Raw genomic sequence first — 15,275 nt, 5'->3', positions numbered from 1 at the left:
GGACATCATGTCTTGCTCCATCCACCGTCACGTTGCACCACAGACTGTCCAGGAGTTGGCGGATTCTTTAGTCCAGGTCTGGAAGGAGATCCCTCAGGAGACCATCCGCCGCCTCATCAGGAGCACGCCCAGGCGTTGTACAGTAGGGAGGTCATACAGGCACGTGGAGGCCCCACACAATACTGAGCATCATTTCCTTGTCATGAGGCATTTCTACTGAAGTTGCATCAGCCTGTAATTTGATTTTCCACTTTGATTTTGAGTATTATTCCAAATCCAGACCTCCATGGGATATTCATTTTGATTTACATTGATAATTGTTGTTTTATTGTTCTGAACACATTCCACTATGCAATGAATAAAAATTTGCAACTGGAATATTTCATTCAGAGTTATCTAGGCTATGGTATTTTAGTGTACCCTTAATTTTTTTGAGCAGTGTACATACTCGTATAATATCAATAAATGTTAGGGGTCTCAATTTCCATAGAAAAAGGAGGCTTACCATATGGGAATTGAAGTTTCAGATAGCTGACATAGCCTTTATACAGGAAACCCATTACGATAATACTGGAACATTTAAGTTTGCCCTCAGCTCCTTCTGAGTCTCATTGGGCTTTTATTAATAGTAATAGTAGCAATTCTAATATCTTCATCATGCCAGATCTCATTGCCAAGATCTGAACCTGAGCATGCGCCGCCCCCGGCGGCTATCCTTCCGGAGGCCCCCCGTGTCACAGCAACGGAGCTGTGGGGACTTCCGGGCTTTGATGAAATACCGGCGGAGCCCCCCATATAGCACAGAGCCCCACTACCGCCACACCAGAGCCCCGACACTATCGCACCACAGCCGTACCAGCCTGGGAAGGGAGGCTGCATCAGGACCACCGCCACCAGGACCGCCATCACTGCCACAGGATTAGTAAGTATATTGCGACCTTAAAACGCACCCCCATTTTCCACAAAATTTTTTGGGAAAAAAGTGCGTTTTATGGTCCGAAAAATACAGTATCTACCCCTGGGTAAATTCCCTGGTCCGGATGGCCTGACTTATTTGTACTACAAAACTTTTGCAGAGGAGCCTACTCCCCATATGATCAAGATGTTCAATTACTTTATGGAGAGTTCTCCCATTCCAGACTCGCTGTCACATTTGTATCTGATCCTTGTTCCTAAGGCAGGGAGGGATCCATTGGATTGCGCTAACTGCCGTCCAATAGCCCTATTAAATTGTGACATAAAAAATTTCACCCGCACGCTGGCCAATAGGCTCAATTGCTGATTGCCTCGACTTATTGACAAGGATCAGGTGGGTTTTGTCCCCCTTCGTCAGTGGGGAGACAATACTACAAAGGTGATTATCGACCCTGGGGGTAGATTTATTGTTATGGAAGCTTCTCTGAGAGGTAGGCCCATTATCATATGTAATCTACATGCCCCAAATACAGGGCAGATTAATTTTCTACAGAATGTGTTTTCCCTTATACAGAAACATCTGCCGACGGCTTTGTTAATTGTACTGGACTTTAATATTCCATTTTCGGAGTTATCCGATAGGCCCCCATCACACAACATAGATTAGCATTAGACTTTAGGAAATTAATTAGGGCTAATTCTGTTTTTGACTTATGGAGGATAGATCATCCTAAAGAAAGGGCATTTTCCTCACCATGAAATATGTGCTTGGTAGCTTTGAATGCTGTAGCAGAGATCCAGAGTCCGTCTGATCATCGGATAGTGGTATAAGAAAAAAATAGGATCAACTTGCTGAATGTATCAAAAATACCTTCTTTATTTCACACCATTAAAATGACAATAGAAACCATGTGAATAAAAACAGAGATCACATTCTTACGCATTTCTATTCACATGGATTCCATTGTCATTTTAATGGTGTGAAATAAAGAAGGTTTTTTTTGATACATTCAGCAAGTTGATCCTATTTTTTTCTTATACCATTTTCCTTTTACTTCCCTCCCCATCAAACCCACACCAGAATTGATTTATTTTTTGCTAATATCATATCTCTTAGGATCCCTGGTCTGATCACGCCACGGTTGTACTAGATCTTAAATCTGATCAACCTCACTTTCGGGCCTGTCATTGGCATCTGAACTAGTTTTTAACTAAGACCATCTCACTGAGTTCTTTCATCTTAACAAGGGTTCAGTTTCTTCTCCTTCAGTTCTGTGGGAGGCCCACAAGGCAGTGATGAGGGGTTATTGTATACAGGAGGAACACATGCAGAATCACCACATCCTATACATAGACTGTGTTATTTATCTTGCGGAGACTGAGCAAGATAAATAGACATGTTGTGCCGCATGTCCGGTTGCGCAGGTCTGCCACCTGCGTCTTTGAATGCATAGTGTGGATGGGATTTCATAAAATCCCCTCCACTATGCTGTAACATCTGGCCGCTGCGGCTGTACCCAACGTCCAATCCGCAGCAAATATTGAACGTGGAAACATACACTTACTGGGCTCAGATTAGTGACTAGGTCTTTCTCTTCTTGTCTATTCCCTAGGGACTCGTGCCTCTCACCCCTCTCCCCCCACTTGTTTATGTCTTATCTTTCTATGTCTGGTTTAGTCAATAAGTAGTTAGTTAACAGATGGAGCGCATTCATGGTGGTGTCGAATCATCCTTTATTGAAAAATATCTTAGATGTACTAATATTTAACTAGTCATTTAACATTTTGGTTTCCAGTCAGGGGAAGTGTTTTATATATATTTCAGTTTATTGTACTCTGTACTTGTGGCTCCTTTCAATTTCCGTGTTTGTCCTTTTCTTTCACTTCTGGAAAATGTTCAGAGTGTAATTATTTGGATTTTTGTTTTCAATTGGTGTAATATAAAATTTAATAAAAATTTACAGTTTAAAAAAAACGGTGTGAGCCTGCACGCCCTAAGAAGCACAGTGCCCAGGAATCTGCAAACCGTGCGCTGACCAGAGAAGCAGCAGCAGGAGGAGCGAGTGCTTGACGGCGGCCGTGGCAGTGAGTAAGGCGGCATTCCTGCTGGGAAAGGGAGTAAGCATGCAGGAATGTCGGCACTACATTATGGCTATATAAACTTTGTGTTACTCAATTATAGCCAAACAAGGCTAAATGATTGTATTGTCTTGTCTCCTTGCAGCAAACAATATTCCATACAGCAATTCTGCACCTCGAATAAAATTTTTCCAACAGTAACAATTAATCTATTACTAACATTTTCCATGTTATGAACATGAAAATTGGCTCTCTCCTGTGTGAACTGTTTGATGATTAGCAAGGATCGACGTCGAAGAATAGCATTTTCCACATTCTGAACAGGAAAATGGCTTCTCCCCTGTGTGAATACGTTTATGTCTTACAACTCCAGATTTCTTTGCAAAATATTTCCCACATACTGAACATGAAAATGGCTTTTCCCCTGTGTGAGTTTTCCGATGTCCAAAGAGAGTTGATTTGTCTGTAAAACATTTACCACATTCCAAACATGTAAATAACTTCTCCCCTGTGTGAATTCTCTGATGTGCAGTAAGTGTTGATCGATCTGTGAAAGATTTCCCACATTCTGAACATGAATATGGTTTTTCCCCAGTGTGAATTCTCAGATGATTAGCAAGCTTTGTTTTAAGACTAAAACATTTCCCACATTCCAAACATGAAAATGGCTTCTCCCCGGTGTGAATTCTCATATGTATAGCAAGCTTTGTTTTAAGACTAAAACATTTCCCACATTCTAAACATGAAAATAACTTCTCCCCTGTATGAATTCTATGATGTGCAATAAGATTTGATTTATTTGTAAAAGATTTCCCACATTCTGAACATGAAAATGGCTTCTCCCCTGTGTGAATTCTCAGATGTATAGCAAGCTTTGTTTTATGACTAAAACATTTTCCACATTCCAAACATGAAAATAACTTCTCCCCTGTGTGAATTCTATGATGTGCAATAAGATTTGATTTATTTGTAAAAGATTTCCCACATTGAAAACATGAAAATGGCTTTTCCCCTGTGTGAATTCGTTGATGTCCAACAAGATGTGATTTATTTTTAAAACATTTCCCACATTCTGGGCATGAAAATGGCCTTTCAATTTTGTGAATTCTCTGATGATTAAGCAAACATGATTTCTCTTTAAAACATTTCCCACATTGGGAACATGAAAATGGCTTCTCTACTGTGTGAATTCTTAAATGGGTTAGAAGATTTGATTTGTTTGAAAAACGTTTCATACAATAGGAGCATGAAAACGGCTTCTCACCTGTGTGAATTCTTTGATGTCTAACAACACATGATTTGTCTGTAAAACATTTACCACATAGGAAACATGAAAATGGCTTCTCCCCTGTGTGAATTCTCTCATGTTTAGCAAGTTTTGATTTAGCTGTAAAACTTTTTCCACATGTTAGACATGAAAATAGCTTTTTTCTTGTGTTTGCTCTCTGAAATTCTTGATAAATTCTGTTATTTTCATTTTGTGATGATTCAACAGACAGAACTAGTGCAAAAGCATCATATGACAGACCATTATGGTGTGGTTTTGGTGGTATATCTGAGACAAGAGCATGCTCTTCATATTTATTCGGTGCAAGATTATGATCATCGGCTTTAAAATCTGAAAATATCCCATTTTTTTCTGAGCTTCTGGTACAGTCAACTGCGAAAAAATGAAATCAATTACATTTTTTAAATAACATTCCCTGAAAGGATATTAATTCATTTATAATACAGAGCATTTCAGTATAAAATGTCTATACAATTTTTATACAGGAAAGATGTATATCTTTGTACCGTGTTAGCCAGCAGTAGACCTGAGTAGTCTCGAAAGCTTGCAATGTGTTACCATCTTTTCAGTTAGCCATTAAAAGGTATCAACTACTGAGGACTCTCAATCCTGAATATTTTTCTATACAATTTTTAGTGACATTCAATTTTCAACTGACTTGGACAGTGGCATCAAACGTATCATTGACTACTAGAAATTGACCTACAAACACTTTTTCATTTTTCATATTTCATGTTTGCATGTTATGGCGCTACAGTGTGCTTCCTTTTTGAATGTATACGAGTTGGTGACTCTTGGTTAAGCACCTGTTCACACTCTGTTTATGCTTGGATGCGACGGTCAGTTTTTTGAAATTTGAAATATAGAAATTGACCTAGGCTTTCTACTTGCCTCATACACATCCACTCCGCATTGGATTCAGGAGGGGAAAAAAGGACAACTGGCAACCAAACAGATGCCAATTTTAACCATTTATATTCTTCTGTTACCGATTGTACAGATTGTTGTAAATGGTTAAACAGCAGCAATAGGAGCAGGCTTTTTTGACAGCTTTTAGACGGGTGACAGTTGTATTTGGATTTCCAGTGGAATGATACTGGAATTCAATGTCAATTTTTTCTAGACCTTTTAAACACCATTAAGAATATGATGATGCGTTGTCCAACTGTGGACTCTCTGGAGACTGCAGTGACGTTACTCCCAAACTGAGTTGTATGTTTTATAAACTTCACTTACAATGCCCTGACTTTTTCTCCTAAATGGGGGAAAAATTCAGTCTCGCCAGCTAATGAACCATTGCCGATTGGAGTTATACACTCCTTCCAATGTATCAGACTGCAGAATGAGCTAGCAAACAACTAAATAAGTGATCATGTCTGGAAGTTCAGGTTTAAAGTTCTTATCTCCCTTCACCAGAACAATCTCCTAAGCTGATTCATGGTGAAATCCAAGCTCAACCTCTCTCTTCTTGAAGTTGTTATTCATGATGCTTCCAAATCCAATCGTGTGAATACTATTTGGTAAACTACAGCAAAATTGAAAAGTCTGGTATAACACAAAACAAAGCAGCAGTAGGCGATCCATGGGTCTCTCCTTAAATTTAGGACTAAGAGTGTAAATGCTATGTTGAAGGTTGACTCCGCTATACTTAGTCTTCAGTACACAGGCCCATATAAAGTTTAATGAAGTCATTAATCCAACTACTTTCTCTTTCCAACGATTTTAATAATCACTCAATGCTAAAACTCTATTGCTTCTATGTTCATCCAGCTAAGACTTCTATAATTATCCAACCACACATTCAGTGTCCCCCACTCCCACCTCATCCCACCCTCTCTCTGTTGGAGTCCCTCAAGGGTCTGTTCTAGGACCTCCTTGTTTCTCAATCTATTGGCCTGGGGCAACTCATAAAGTCCCATGGATTCCAGTACCACCTTTATTCCTCCTTCTTCTCCTCTCGCTTCCTCAAACTCAATGTAGACAAATCTGAACTCATCATCTTTCCTCCATCTCACAGATCTTCTTTACCCGACCTAGCTATAACAATTAATGACATCACACTTTCCCCAGTACCAGAAGTCCGCTGCCTCGGAGTAACCTTTGACTTTGCCCTGTCCTTCAAACCGCACATCCAAGCTCTTTCTACCTCCTGTCGCCTCCAGCTCAAAAATATTTCCAGAATCCGTCCTTTCCTCAACCCTCAATCTACTAAAATGCTTGTGCATGCCCTCATCATCTCCCGCCTCGACTACTGCAACATCCTTTTCTGTGGTCTCCCTGCTAACACCCTCGCACCTCTCCAGTCCATCCTTAACTCTGCCGCACGACTAATTCATCTCTCTCCTCGCTACTCCTCCGTTTCTCCCCTCTGCAAATCTCTTCACTGGCTCCCATTCCCTCAGCGTATCCAGTTCAAATTACTAATTCTGACCTATAAGGCCATCTATAACCTGTCTCCCCCATATGTCTCTGAACTAATCTCCCGATACCTTCCCTCACGTAATCTCCGGTCCTCCCAAGACCTCCTTCTCTCCTCCACACTTATTCGCTCCTCACCCAACCTCCTCCAAGACTTCTCCCGAATAGCCCTTATTCTCTGGAATTCTTTGCTTCAACAAGTCCGACTATCAACCACATTTGGATCCTTCAGACGGAACCTGAAAACCCACCTCTTCAAGAAAGCATACAGCCTGCAATGACCCCACTACCTCCTTCTCTCTCACCACTACCGGTGATATCACCTCAACCAACACCGGAACTGCTGCAACCCACCAACCTACTGTCTCCTTCCCCACCATCCTGTAGCATGTAAGCCCGAAAGGGCAGAGTCCTCTCTCCCCTCTGTATCAGTCTGTCATTGTTAGTTTGTTTACTGTAAGTGATATCTGTAATTTGTATGTAACCTCTTCTCATGTACAGCACCATGGAACCAATGGTGCTATATAAATAATGATGATAATAATAATAACAACTTGGGGGGTGGATTCTGCTCTTCTAGCAAATAGGGGCTCTGTAAATGGAGTCTGCAAACTGTTCTAGGAAAATCTGTGCTCCAGAAGTAAAACAGTATCTGTTCCTCCCAAGCCTCTACGTATGGCTAAGTAGTACTGTACAGCCACATATGGGGTATTTCCACATTCAGTAGAAATTGTGGGACAAATTAAGGTGCCATTTTTACCCACTTCTTGTGAATATGTAAAATCTGGGGCTAAAAACATTTTGGTGGTAAAAAAGTAGTTATTTTTTCCTCACTGCTCAATGGAATAAAATTCTGTAACACACCTGTGGTGTCAATATGATCACTGCACCCCTAGAGGAATTCATTGGGGAGTGTAGTTTGTAAAATGAGCTCACATATAGGGGTTTTCTGTTCTGGCACCTCAGGGGCTCTGTCAATGTTTCATGTCACTTCAAACCATTCCAGCAAAATCTGAACTTTGCACTGCACCTCAAAAGTAGTATTCCCCTACATATGGGTATTGATGTACTCAAGAGAAATTACACAACTAATTGTATGGTGCAAATTCTCCTGTTACCCTTATGAAAATGCTAAATTTAGGGCTAAAAACATATTTGTGGGGAAAATGTGCTTTTATTATTTTCACAGCCCAACGTTATAAACGTCTGTGAAGCACCCGGGGGTTCAAGGTTCTCACTACACATCTAAGTACATTTCTTGAGGGGTCTCTTTCCAAAATGGTGTCACTTGTGGGGGATTTTCACTGTTTAGGCACATCAGAAGCTCTCCAAACGCGACATGGCGTCCACCAATTGTTCCAGCAAATTTTGCATTTAAAAAGTGAAATGGCGTTCTTTCCCTTCTGAGCTCTGCCGCTTGTCCAAACAGTGGTTTTCTCCGTCATATGGGGTATTGGCATGCTCAGGAGAAATTACACTACAAAATTTGCGGTCCATTTTTACTGTTACAGTTGTCAAAAGAAAAAAATTGAATCTGAAGTAAATTTTTTGTGAAAAAAAGTTAAATGTTCATTTTTTCTTTTCCACATTCCAAAAATTCCCATGAAGCACCTGAAGGGTTAAAACATTTCTTGAAAGTGATTTTGAGCACCTTGACGGGTGCAGTTTTTAGAATGGTGGAACTTGTGGGTATTTTCTATCATATAGACCCCTCAGAGTGACTTCAAATGTGATGTGGTCCCTAACAAAATGGGTTTTGTACATTTTGTTGGAAAAATGGCTATTTATAACTTCCTAATGAAAAAAAAATGTTGGTTCAAAAATTGTGCTGAGGTAAAGTAGACATGTGGGAAATGTTATATATTAACTATTTTGTGTGCCATATCTCTATGATTTAAAGGCATGAAATTCAAAGTCTGAAAATTGCCAAATTTTGGCCAAAGTTGCTTTTTTTTTCCACAAATAAAAATAAATTTCACAAATTTATTTCAAATAAATTTTACCACTATCATGAAGTACAATATGTCATGAAAAACCAGTTTCATAACCAGTAAGATCCATTGACGCGTTCCAGTTATTACCTCATAAAGGGACAGTGGTCAAAATTGTAATAATTGGCCTGGTCATGAATGTGCAAACCACCCTCGGGGGTAAAGGGGTTGACATTTGATCAGAATAGATTTTTCCAATTGTGCACATGGAGCTCTTGAGAGAGTTGGAGGTCTTCATTGCAAACAGTAAAAAGGCCTGGGCTACACTGACATTTTGTAATGCTACTGATTGTTTAACTATTTAGCTAAAGTTCCAGTCCAAAGCAATATCTTGAATTGTATGCAATTGGGTGAACTGCAGCTTCCACTTAATCCCTCTCTGCCATCCAACATACTATTCCATCCATGTGACTGGGCCTGTCTGACCATGGACGGAATAGTACGTCATATCTTTAACGCGACACTGCAACCAAAAGTCGCGGTGACCGCATTAAAATTCCGGCATCATCTCACCTGTGGTAAGATGGTGTCGGCAAACTGGGGGTGTCCCTGCCCACCCGCACTCACGATCGCTGTGATTAGCTGTTCAACACTGAACAGCCAAATCACAGCGTCTCATTGTTTCAGGCAATCAGATTGCCTGAAAGAGTGATATCCCAGCCTAGGATCAAGTACCGAAAACTGCTCAGATTGGCATGATCGACAATCACATCAATCGCGCCAATCGCATGGCACAGCCACAGTGTTACCACGCTGTGCCCTGACGGTGACCTGCCTAGCATCGGTGCTGTAAGAGCACCAATCCTAGGTCGGTGCCTAGGAAAGGAAAGGCCAGGCCTGGCCTGGAGCTGCTGATTGGCACGATCGATGTAATTGTCGATCGTGGAAATCACAGGGCACAGCCGTGGTGTGACCACGCTGTGCCCTGCCGGTGACCTGCCTAGGATTCAGCTGTGAGCTCCGATCCTAGGACGGTGACTAGCAACCCCGGCATCACCTGGGCCAGCGCTGATTGGTGTGATCAATGTCATCATCGATCACACCAATGACAGGTCACAACAGCGGTATGACCGCTCTGTGACCTGTCTGTGACTGCTCTGCAGGTCCTCACATTAGCTGAGGATTCATGTAGATTGGTCACACTGCTGGATCTCTTGCTGTGTTGGGCCTTGTGGTGCCACAGAAGCCTGTGACACCACAATCCCTGCTGAAAAAAGAAAAGAAAGAGGACAAGAGACTACAACTGTAAGTGTTTTGATCCCTACCCGATCTCCCTTCATCCACCCCAATGCCCCTTCCCTTTCTCCCTCTTTTAACCCCCCTCCACCGACCCTTTGTGCCGCCTCTGTGCGCACATTTAGCAGCCGCCGAGCGTTGATTGGTGACGCAGTTCACCAATCAACACTCATGCTCGCTTTTCTAAGCCCCCTTTGCGTCACCTCCGTGCTCACATCCAGCAGCCGCCGAACTTTGATAAGTGAAACAGTTCACTTATCAGCGCTCGTACTTGCTGTTTTCCCATTTTTCTCTCACCCCCCTTGTGTTACCCTCCTGCATACATCCAGCAGCCACCAAACTTTGATAAGTGAAATAGTTCACTTATCAGAGCTCGTGCCTGCTGTTTTACACTTTTCTTTTCACAGAACTTTTTTCCTCCCTATTTGCTTTTTTAACTTCGTTTTTTCTTTTCAGACAAAGTTTGCACCAAGCTCTTTCCCTCCTCCCCACAGAGTTAAAAATAAAGTGCTCACCTTATACATGAAATGTCGTCCCGCCATCCCGTTCATCCTAACAACGCTATTCAGTGGAGGAGGCATATGCCTTCCTGCTTTCCTTGCCTTCCTCTTCTCCGAAGAAGCGAGAGGATACCACATTTTTTTACTTCTCAGATTCTTCATCCTCATCCTCTTCCTTCTCGTCATCGTCCTCCTCGGGTCCTGCGGAATCGCCACACAGAAATCCCAGGACAGAAGATGAGGCAGGGCCAGGGCAAGAGGGCCAGGTACGGAATCAAACTCTATAAGCTGTATGAGAGTACCTCAGGGTACACCCACAGCTTTAAAGTTTACAAAGGAAAGGACACCAGGATTCAACCCCGAGTGTCCCCTGTCCTGGGAGTGAGTGGGAAAATGGTGTGTGATTTTGTGCACCCAATGCTGGATAAAGGTTATCACCTCTACACCGATAACTTTTATACCAGCATCCCACTCTTCAAATCCCTCTCTGCGCAAGGTACCGCAGCCTGCGGTACTGTCCGCAAAAATCTGAGAAACCTCCCTAAAATGCTACTTGGGCAGATGCTCAGAAGGGGTGACAACAGAGCCCAATGTAGCGACCACCTGCCGGTGGTCAAGTACAAGGACAAGAGGGATATCTTTCTCTTGACTACAATACACAGTGATAGCAGTGCCCTCAGCACTGTACGAGGTACCTCTACACAGATCTACAAACCGGACTGTATACTGGGGTACAGCAAAAACATGGGGAGAGTTGACCTCTCTGATCAACTCTTCCAACCGTACAGTGCTTTGAGAAAGGCCAGAATGTGGTACAAAAAGCTGGCTGTGCAAATTGGACAAATGGCAAAGCTCAACGCTTTCCTGCTGTCACGATGTGCTGGCCACACCGATACGTCGTAACTTCAGTTCCAGGTAGTGATTAAGGCCCTGAGCGGGCCCCAGTACATTCGGAACTGAAGGTGCTCTCATCATACCAGGTCAACACATCCCGGGGGTGGTTCCGCCGACTGGAAAAGAAGCTAAGCCGCAAAAAAGTTGCCTAGTGTGTTACACAAGGGGAATACGCAAGGACACCATTTATCAATGCGACACCTGCCCCAAAAAACTTGGCCTGTGTATGAAACATTGCTTCAAACTGTACCACACCTCCATGCACTACTAATTTACTTAAATTTACATGACAGGAAACAGTAGGTTAGTTCCAAAAAGGGGGCACATCTAGATAAGTTCCTTGAGGGTCTAGTTTCCAAAAAGGGGGCACTTGTGGGTTTTTTTTTTTTACAGTTTAGGCACATCAGGGGCTCTGCAAATGCAACATGACGCCCGCACACCATTCCATCAAAGTCTGCATTCTAAAACGTCACTACTTCCCTTCCGAGCCCCGACGTGTGCCCAAACAGTATTTTTTTCCACATATGGGGTATCTGTGTATGCAGGACAAATTGGACAACAACTTTTGGGGTCCAAGTTCTCCTGTTACCCTTGGTAAAATTTAAAATTGGGGACTAAAAGATCATTTTTTGAGGGTAGTCTGCTTTGGGGATATTATAGCTGAAATGCCACTGTGGGATAACAGTTATTTCCCGGTATTGTTGAACCACCCATCCTCCGAATTTGGGACTTTACATGGGGTTTCCTTGGTCAGGGACTTATATGACCAGGGTGTCCTAAAGTCCTTCAAACAAATTCAATCTAAACACAAAATTCCGAGGTCTCAATTTTTCCGCTACCTTCAGCTTAGATCAGTTTTCCACTCACAACTGCGCTCTATGGGTGGGTGACAAGCTATATCATCCTTCCCTTTAATAGGCATCCTTAAGTTACAAGGACCCCAGGGTCTAATCTCTGCCTTATACACGTACATGCTATCAGTGGGAACTGGCTCTGCAATAGTGGCAATCAGGGAGAGGTGGGAGGGTCTTATTACTGATGCTCAAGATGAGGTTCTTGCATCTCCAATTAAAGTATCCCCATCAATCAACAATAGAATGGTGTGTTATATATAATTGAGTCAATCGTATTTAACTCCGTCACGACTCTTCAAAATGGGGCGATTTCAATCTTCGGAATGCTTGAGATGTCATTCATTGGAAGCAGACTTTGTTCACATGATATGGAGTTGCCCCATTATCCCTTCATACTGGAGAGAGATGACATCGTTGTTGACATCCTTAGTACAGGTTGTGGTCCAGCTTAACCCACTTGTCTGTTTGTTCGGGGTGATGGACGAGGAGATGTGGGGACACTATGCTATGAGTTTCTAACGTGAGACACTCTTTCTAGCTAGAAAAGTGTTAGCACTACGTTGGATGGGTGGGATACATCCCTCTCTTAGAGCCTGGATTGAATTAGTAAATACAGTTATACCATATGAACGAACATTATATCAGAACAGAGGTTGCTTGGGGAAATTTGACAGGATTTGGGAAAGGTCGACCTCTTCTCATCTTACTATACTGAGGCGTAGTGGTCCAGTACCACCGTGATATCATGATAAAATACTCTGAATCACTCTATGACATCACATGAGTACTAATGTTACATTACACAACTATGCTTGGCAGTGTGTTAGCAGTAGCTTAATTAGGCATGTAGTGTTGTTTAGGGTGTATGTTGCCGGATGGATATAAAGTTAAATAATAATCCAATCACTTGATACTTGGTTTATTGCCCATACAGCAATACATGGACCTATGTAACTTAAATTATATTGATAATCTGCTGGGCAAATTTGCAGCTCCACTATAATTGTTTGGACAAAAGCATGTGTATTCATCTGGTTATATGCATATGTATATATGTTCTGTGGTTAATAAAAGAATTTAAAAAAAAGATCATTTTTGTGGGAAAAAAATAGGATTTTTTTATTCTCATGGACAGACATTATAAACTTTAGTGAAACACTTGGGGGTTCAAAGTTCTCACCACACATCTAGATAAGTTACTTAGAGTGGTCTAGTTTCCAAAATGGTGTCACTTGTGGGGGGTTTCCACCTTTTAGGCACATCAGGGGCTCTCCAAACGCGACATGGCATCCGATCTCAATTCCAGCCAATTTTGGTTTGAAAAAGTCAAACAGCGCTCCTTCCCTTCTGAACCCTGCCGTGCACCCAAACAGTGGTTTTACCCGACATATGGGGTATCTGCATTCTCAGGAGAATTGCACAACAAATTTATCTGTCCATTTTCTCCTTTTTCTCTTGTGAAAATACAAGTTCTTGCTAAAAGATCATTTTTGTGACTAAAAAGTTAAATGTTCATTTTTTCCTTCCACATTGCTTCTGCTCCTGTGAAACACCTGAAGGGTTAATAAACTTCTTGAATGTGGTTTTGATCAGCCTGAGGGGTGCAGTTTTTAGAATGGTATCACTTTTGGGTATTTTCTGCCATATAGACCCCTCAAAGTGACTTCAAATGTGAGGTGGTCCCTAAAAATAATGTTTTTGTAAATTTTGTTGTAAAAATGAGAAATCACTGGTCAGTTTTAACCCTTATAGCTTCCTAACAAAAAAAAAAATTGTTTCCAAGATTGTGGAGGTGTAAAGTAGACATGTGGGAAATGTTATTTATTAACTATTTTGTGTGACATATTTCTCTGTTTTAAGGGCATAAAAATTCAAAGTTTGAAAATTGCTAAGTTTTCAAAATTTTTGCCATATTTCCGTTTTTCATAAATAAGCAGAAGTCATATCGAAGAAACATAACATGAAGTACAATATGTCACGAAAAAACAATCTCAGAATCACCGGGATCCATTGAAGCGTTCCAGAGTTATTACATCATAAAGGGACAGTGGTCAGAAATGTAAAAATTGGCCTGGTCATTAATGTGCAAACCACCCTCGGGGTTAAAGAGGTTAATAGTTAATCATGCTACAAAACTCGCAGTGTAGCCAAGGCCTAATAAGATAAAGCCATACAATAATGAGAAGTTGAATATTTTCCTCACATGTATATATAAAATGTGTCTAGATTTTCTCAGTATTTCAAATTGAAACGATGATGAACATAAATATGTTGTCATGTCCTTTGGACTTGGTAATTCTCTCTCTGCCCTTGTCAATTACATTGTTTGAAAACCTCTTCCCTGAGCACCCCCCCTGTTATCTCAGAATCCTCTTCAAAAATCGGTACCAGAAATATTTTGGATAAGAGGAGATCCTGAGTAACTCACTCTCCGAGTGAAAAAACTATGGTCCATAATGTATTAAAAATAAAGCATACACCATCCCATCCGTCCCCTGATGCTCCTCTTCCAAGGTATCTCGCCAATCCCGTGCATCCTCTTCTAGCCAAACACTGACATAATTACACCAGCCACTGACTGAGAAGAATATGTTACTTCTCTGCATTTAGTGGTTACAACTCACCTGAATCGCTGTCTGTACTCATCTCCACCTTTAGCAAATCATTATCCATCAAATATGTCTCTGTAGTATTAATATGGATCAGATCGTCACCCTAAAAAAAAAAAATTGTAAAAGTCACGGAAAGATGGAGAAGTCACATGAAATGATTTTAAAAAAGATAAAAGATCATAAATTAACATGATGGACAAAATGACATGACACCAGTAATTATCACATAGCTGCTGATCTCCTATATAATTCCAACCTTTCGGCTCCTCATTCTAACCAGCAGTCTCTGTAACCAAAAAATTGTGAGAAGATCCAGACAACATCTAATGTCTTTGAAAGAATTTATCCTGAAAATTCCACCAAGTATAAAACATACACTTAATGGCTACTTTATCACTGGAACATTGGCCTTTAGAACCTCAGCAATTTGTTATGTCACACGTTCCAGATGAAGGTCCTGACTTGCTCTTAATGGCACATTCTACCTC

At 41.4% G+C, this 15,275-nt stretch overlaps 1 protein-coding gene across 1 annotated transcript in view; it reads right to left on the bottom strand.

Moving 5' to 3' along the window:
- The window catches only part of LOC141070491 (uncharacterized), a 170,972-nt gene that overhangs the window by 72,962 nt on the left and 82,735 nt on the right, over nucleotides 1-15,275 (bottom strand). The window contains exons 12-13 of the mRNA XM_073559492.1: nucleotides 14,800-14,890; nucleotides 3,233-4,654 (exon numbers count right to left, since the gene is read on the bottom strand). Coding sequence (XP_073415593.1) covers nucleotides 3,233-4,654; nucleotides 14,800-14,890 — 1,513 coding nt within the window. The remainder of the gene's footprint in view (nucleotides 1-3,232; nucleotides 4,655-14,799; nucleotides 14,891-15,275) is intronic.

The sequence above is a fragment of the Dendrobates tinctorius genome, unplaced genomic scaffold, assembly GCF_039654945.1.
Source record: "Dendrobates tinctorius isolate UK_male_01 unplaced genomic scaffold, ASM3965494v1 ptg000014l, whole genome shotgun sequence".
Taxonomy (NCBI): domain Eukaryota; kingdom Metazoa; phylum Chordata; class Amphibia; order Anura; family Dendrobatidae; genus Dendrobates; species Dendrobates tinctorius.
Note: the sequence above shows the minus strand (reverse complement) of the source record. Positions and strands in the feature narration are given on the sequence as shown.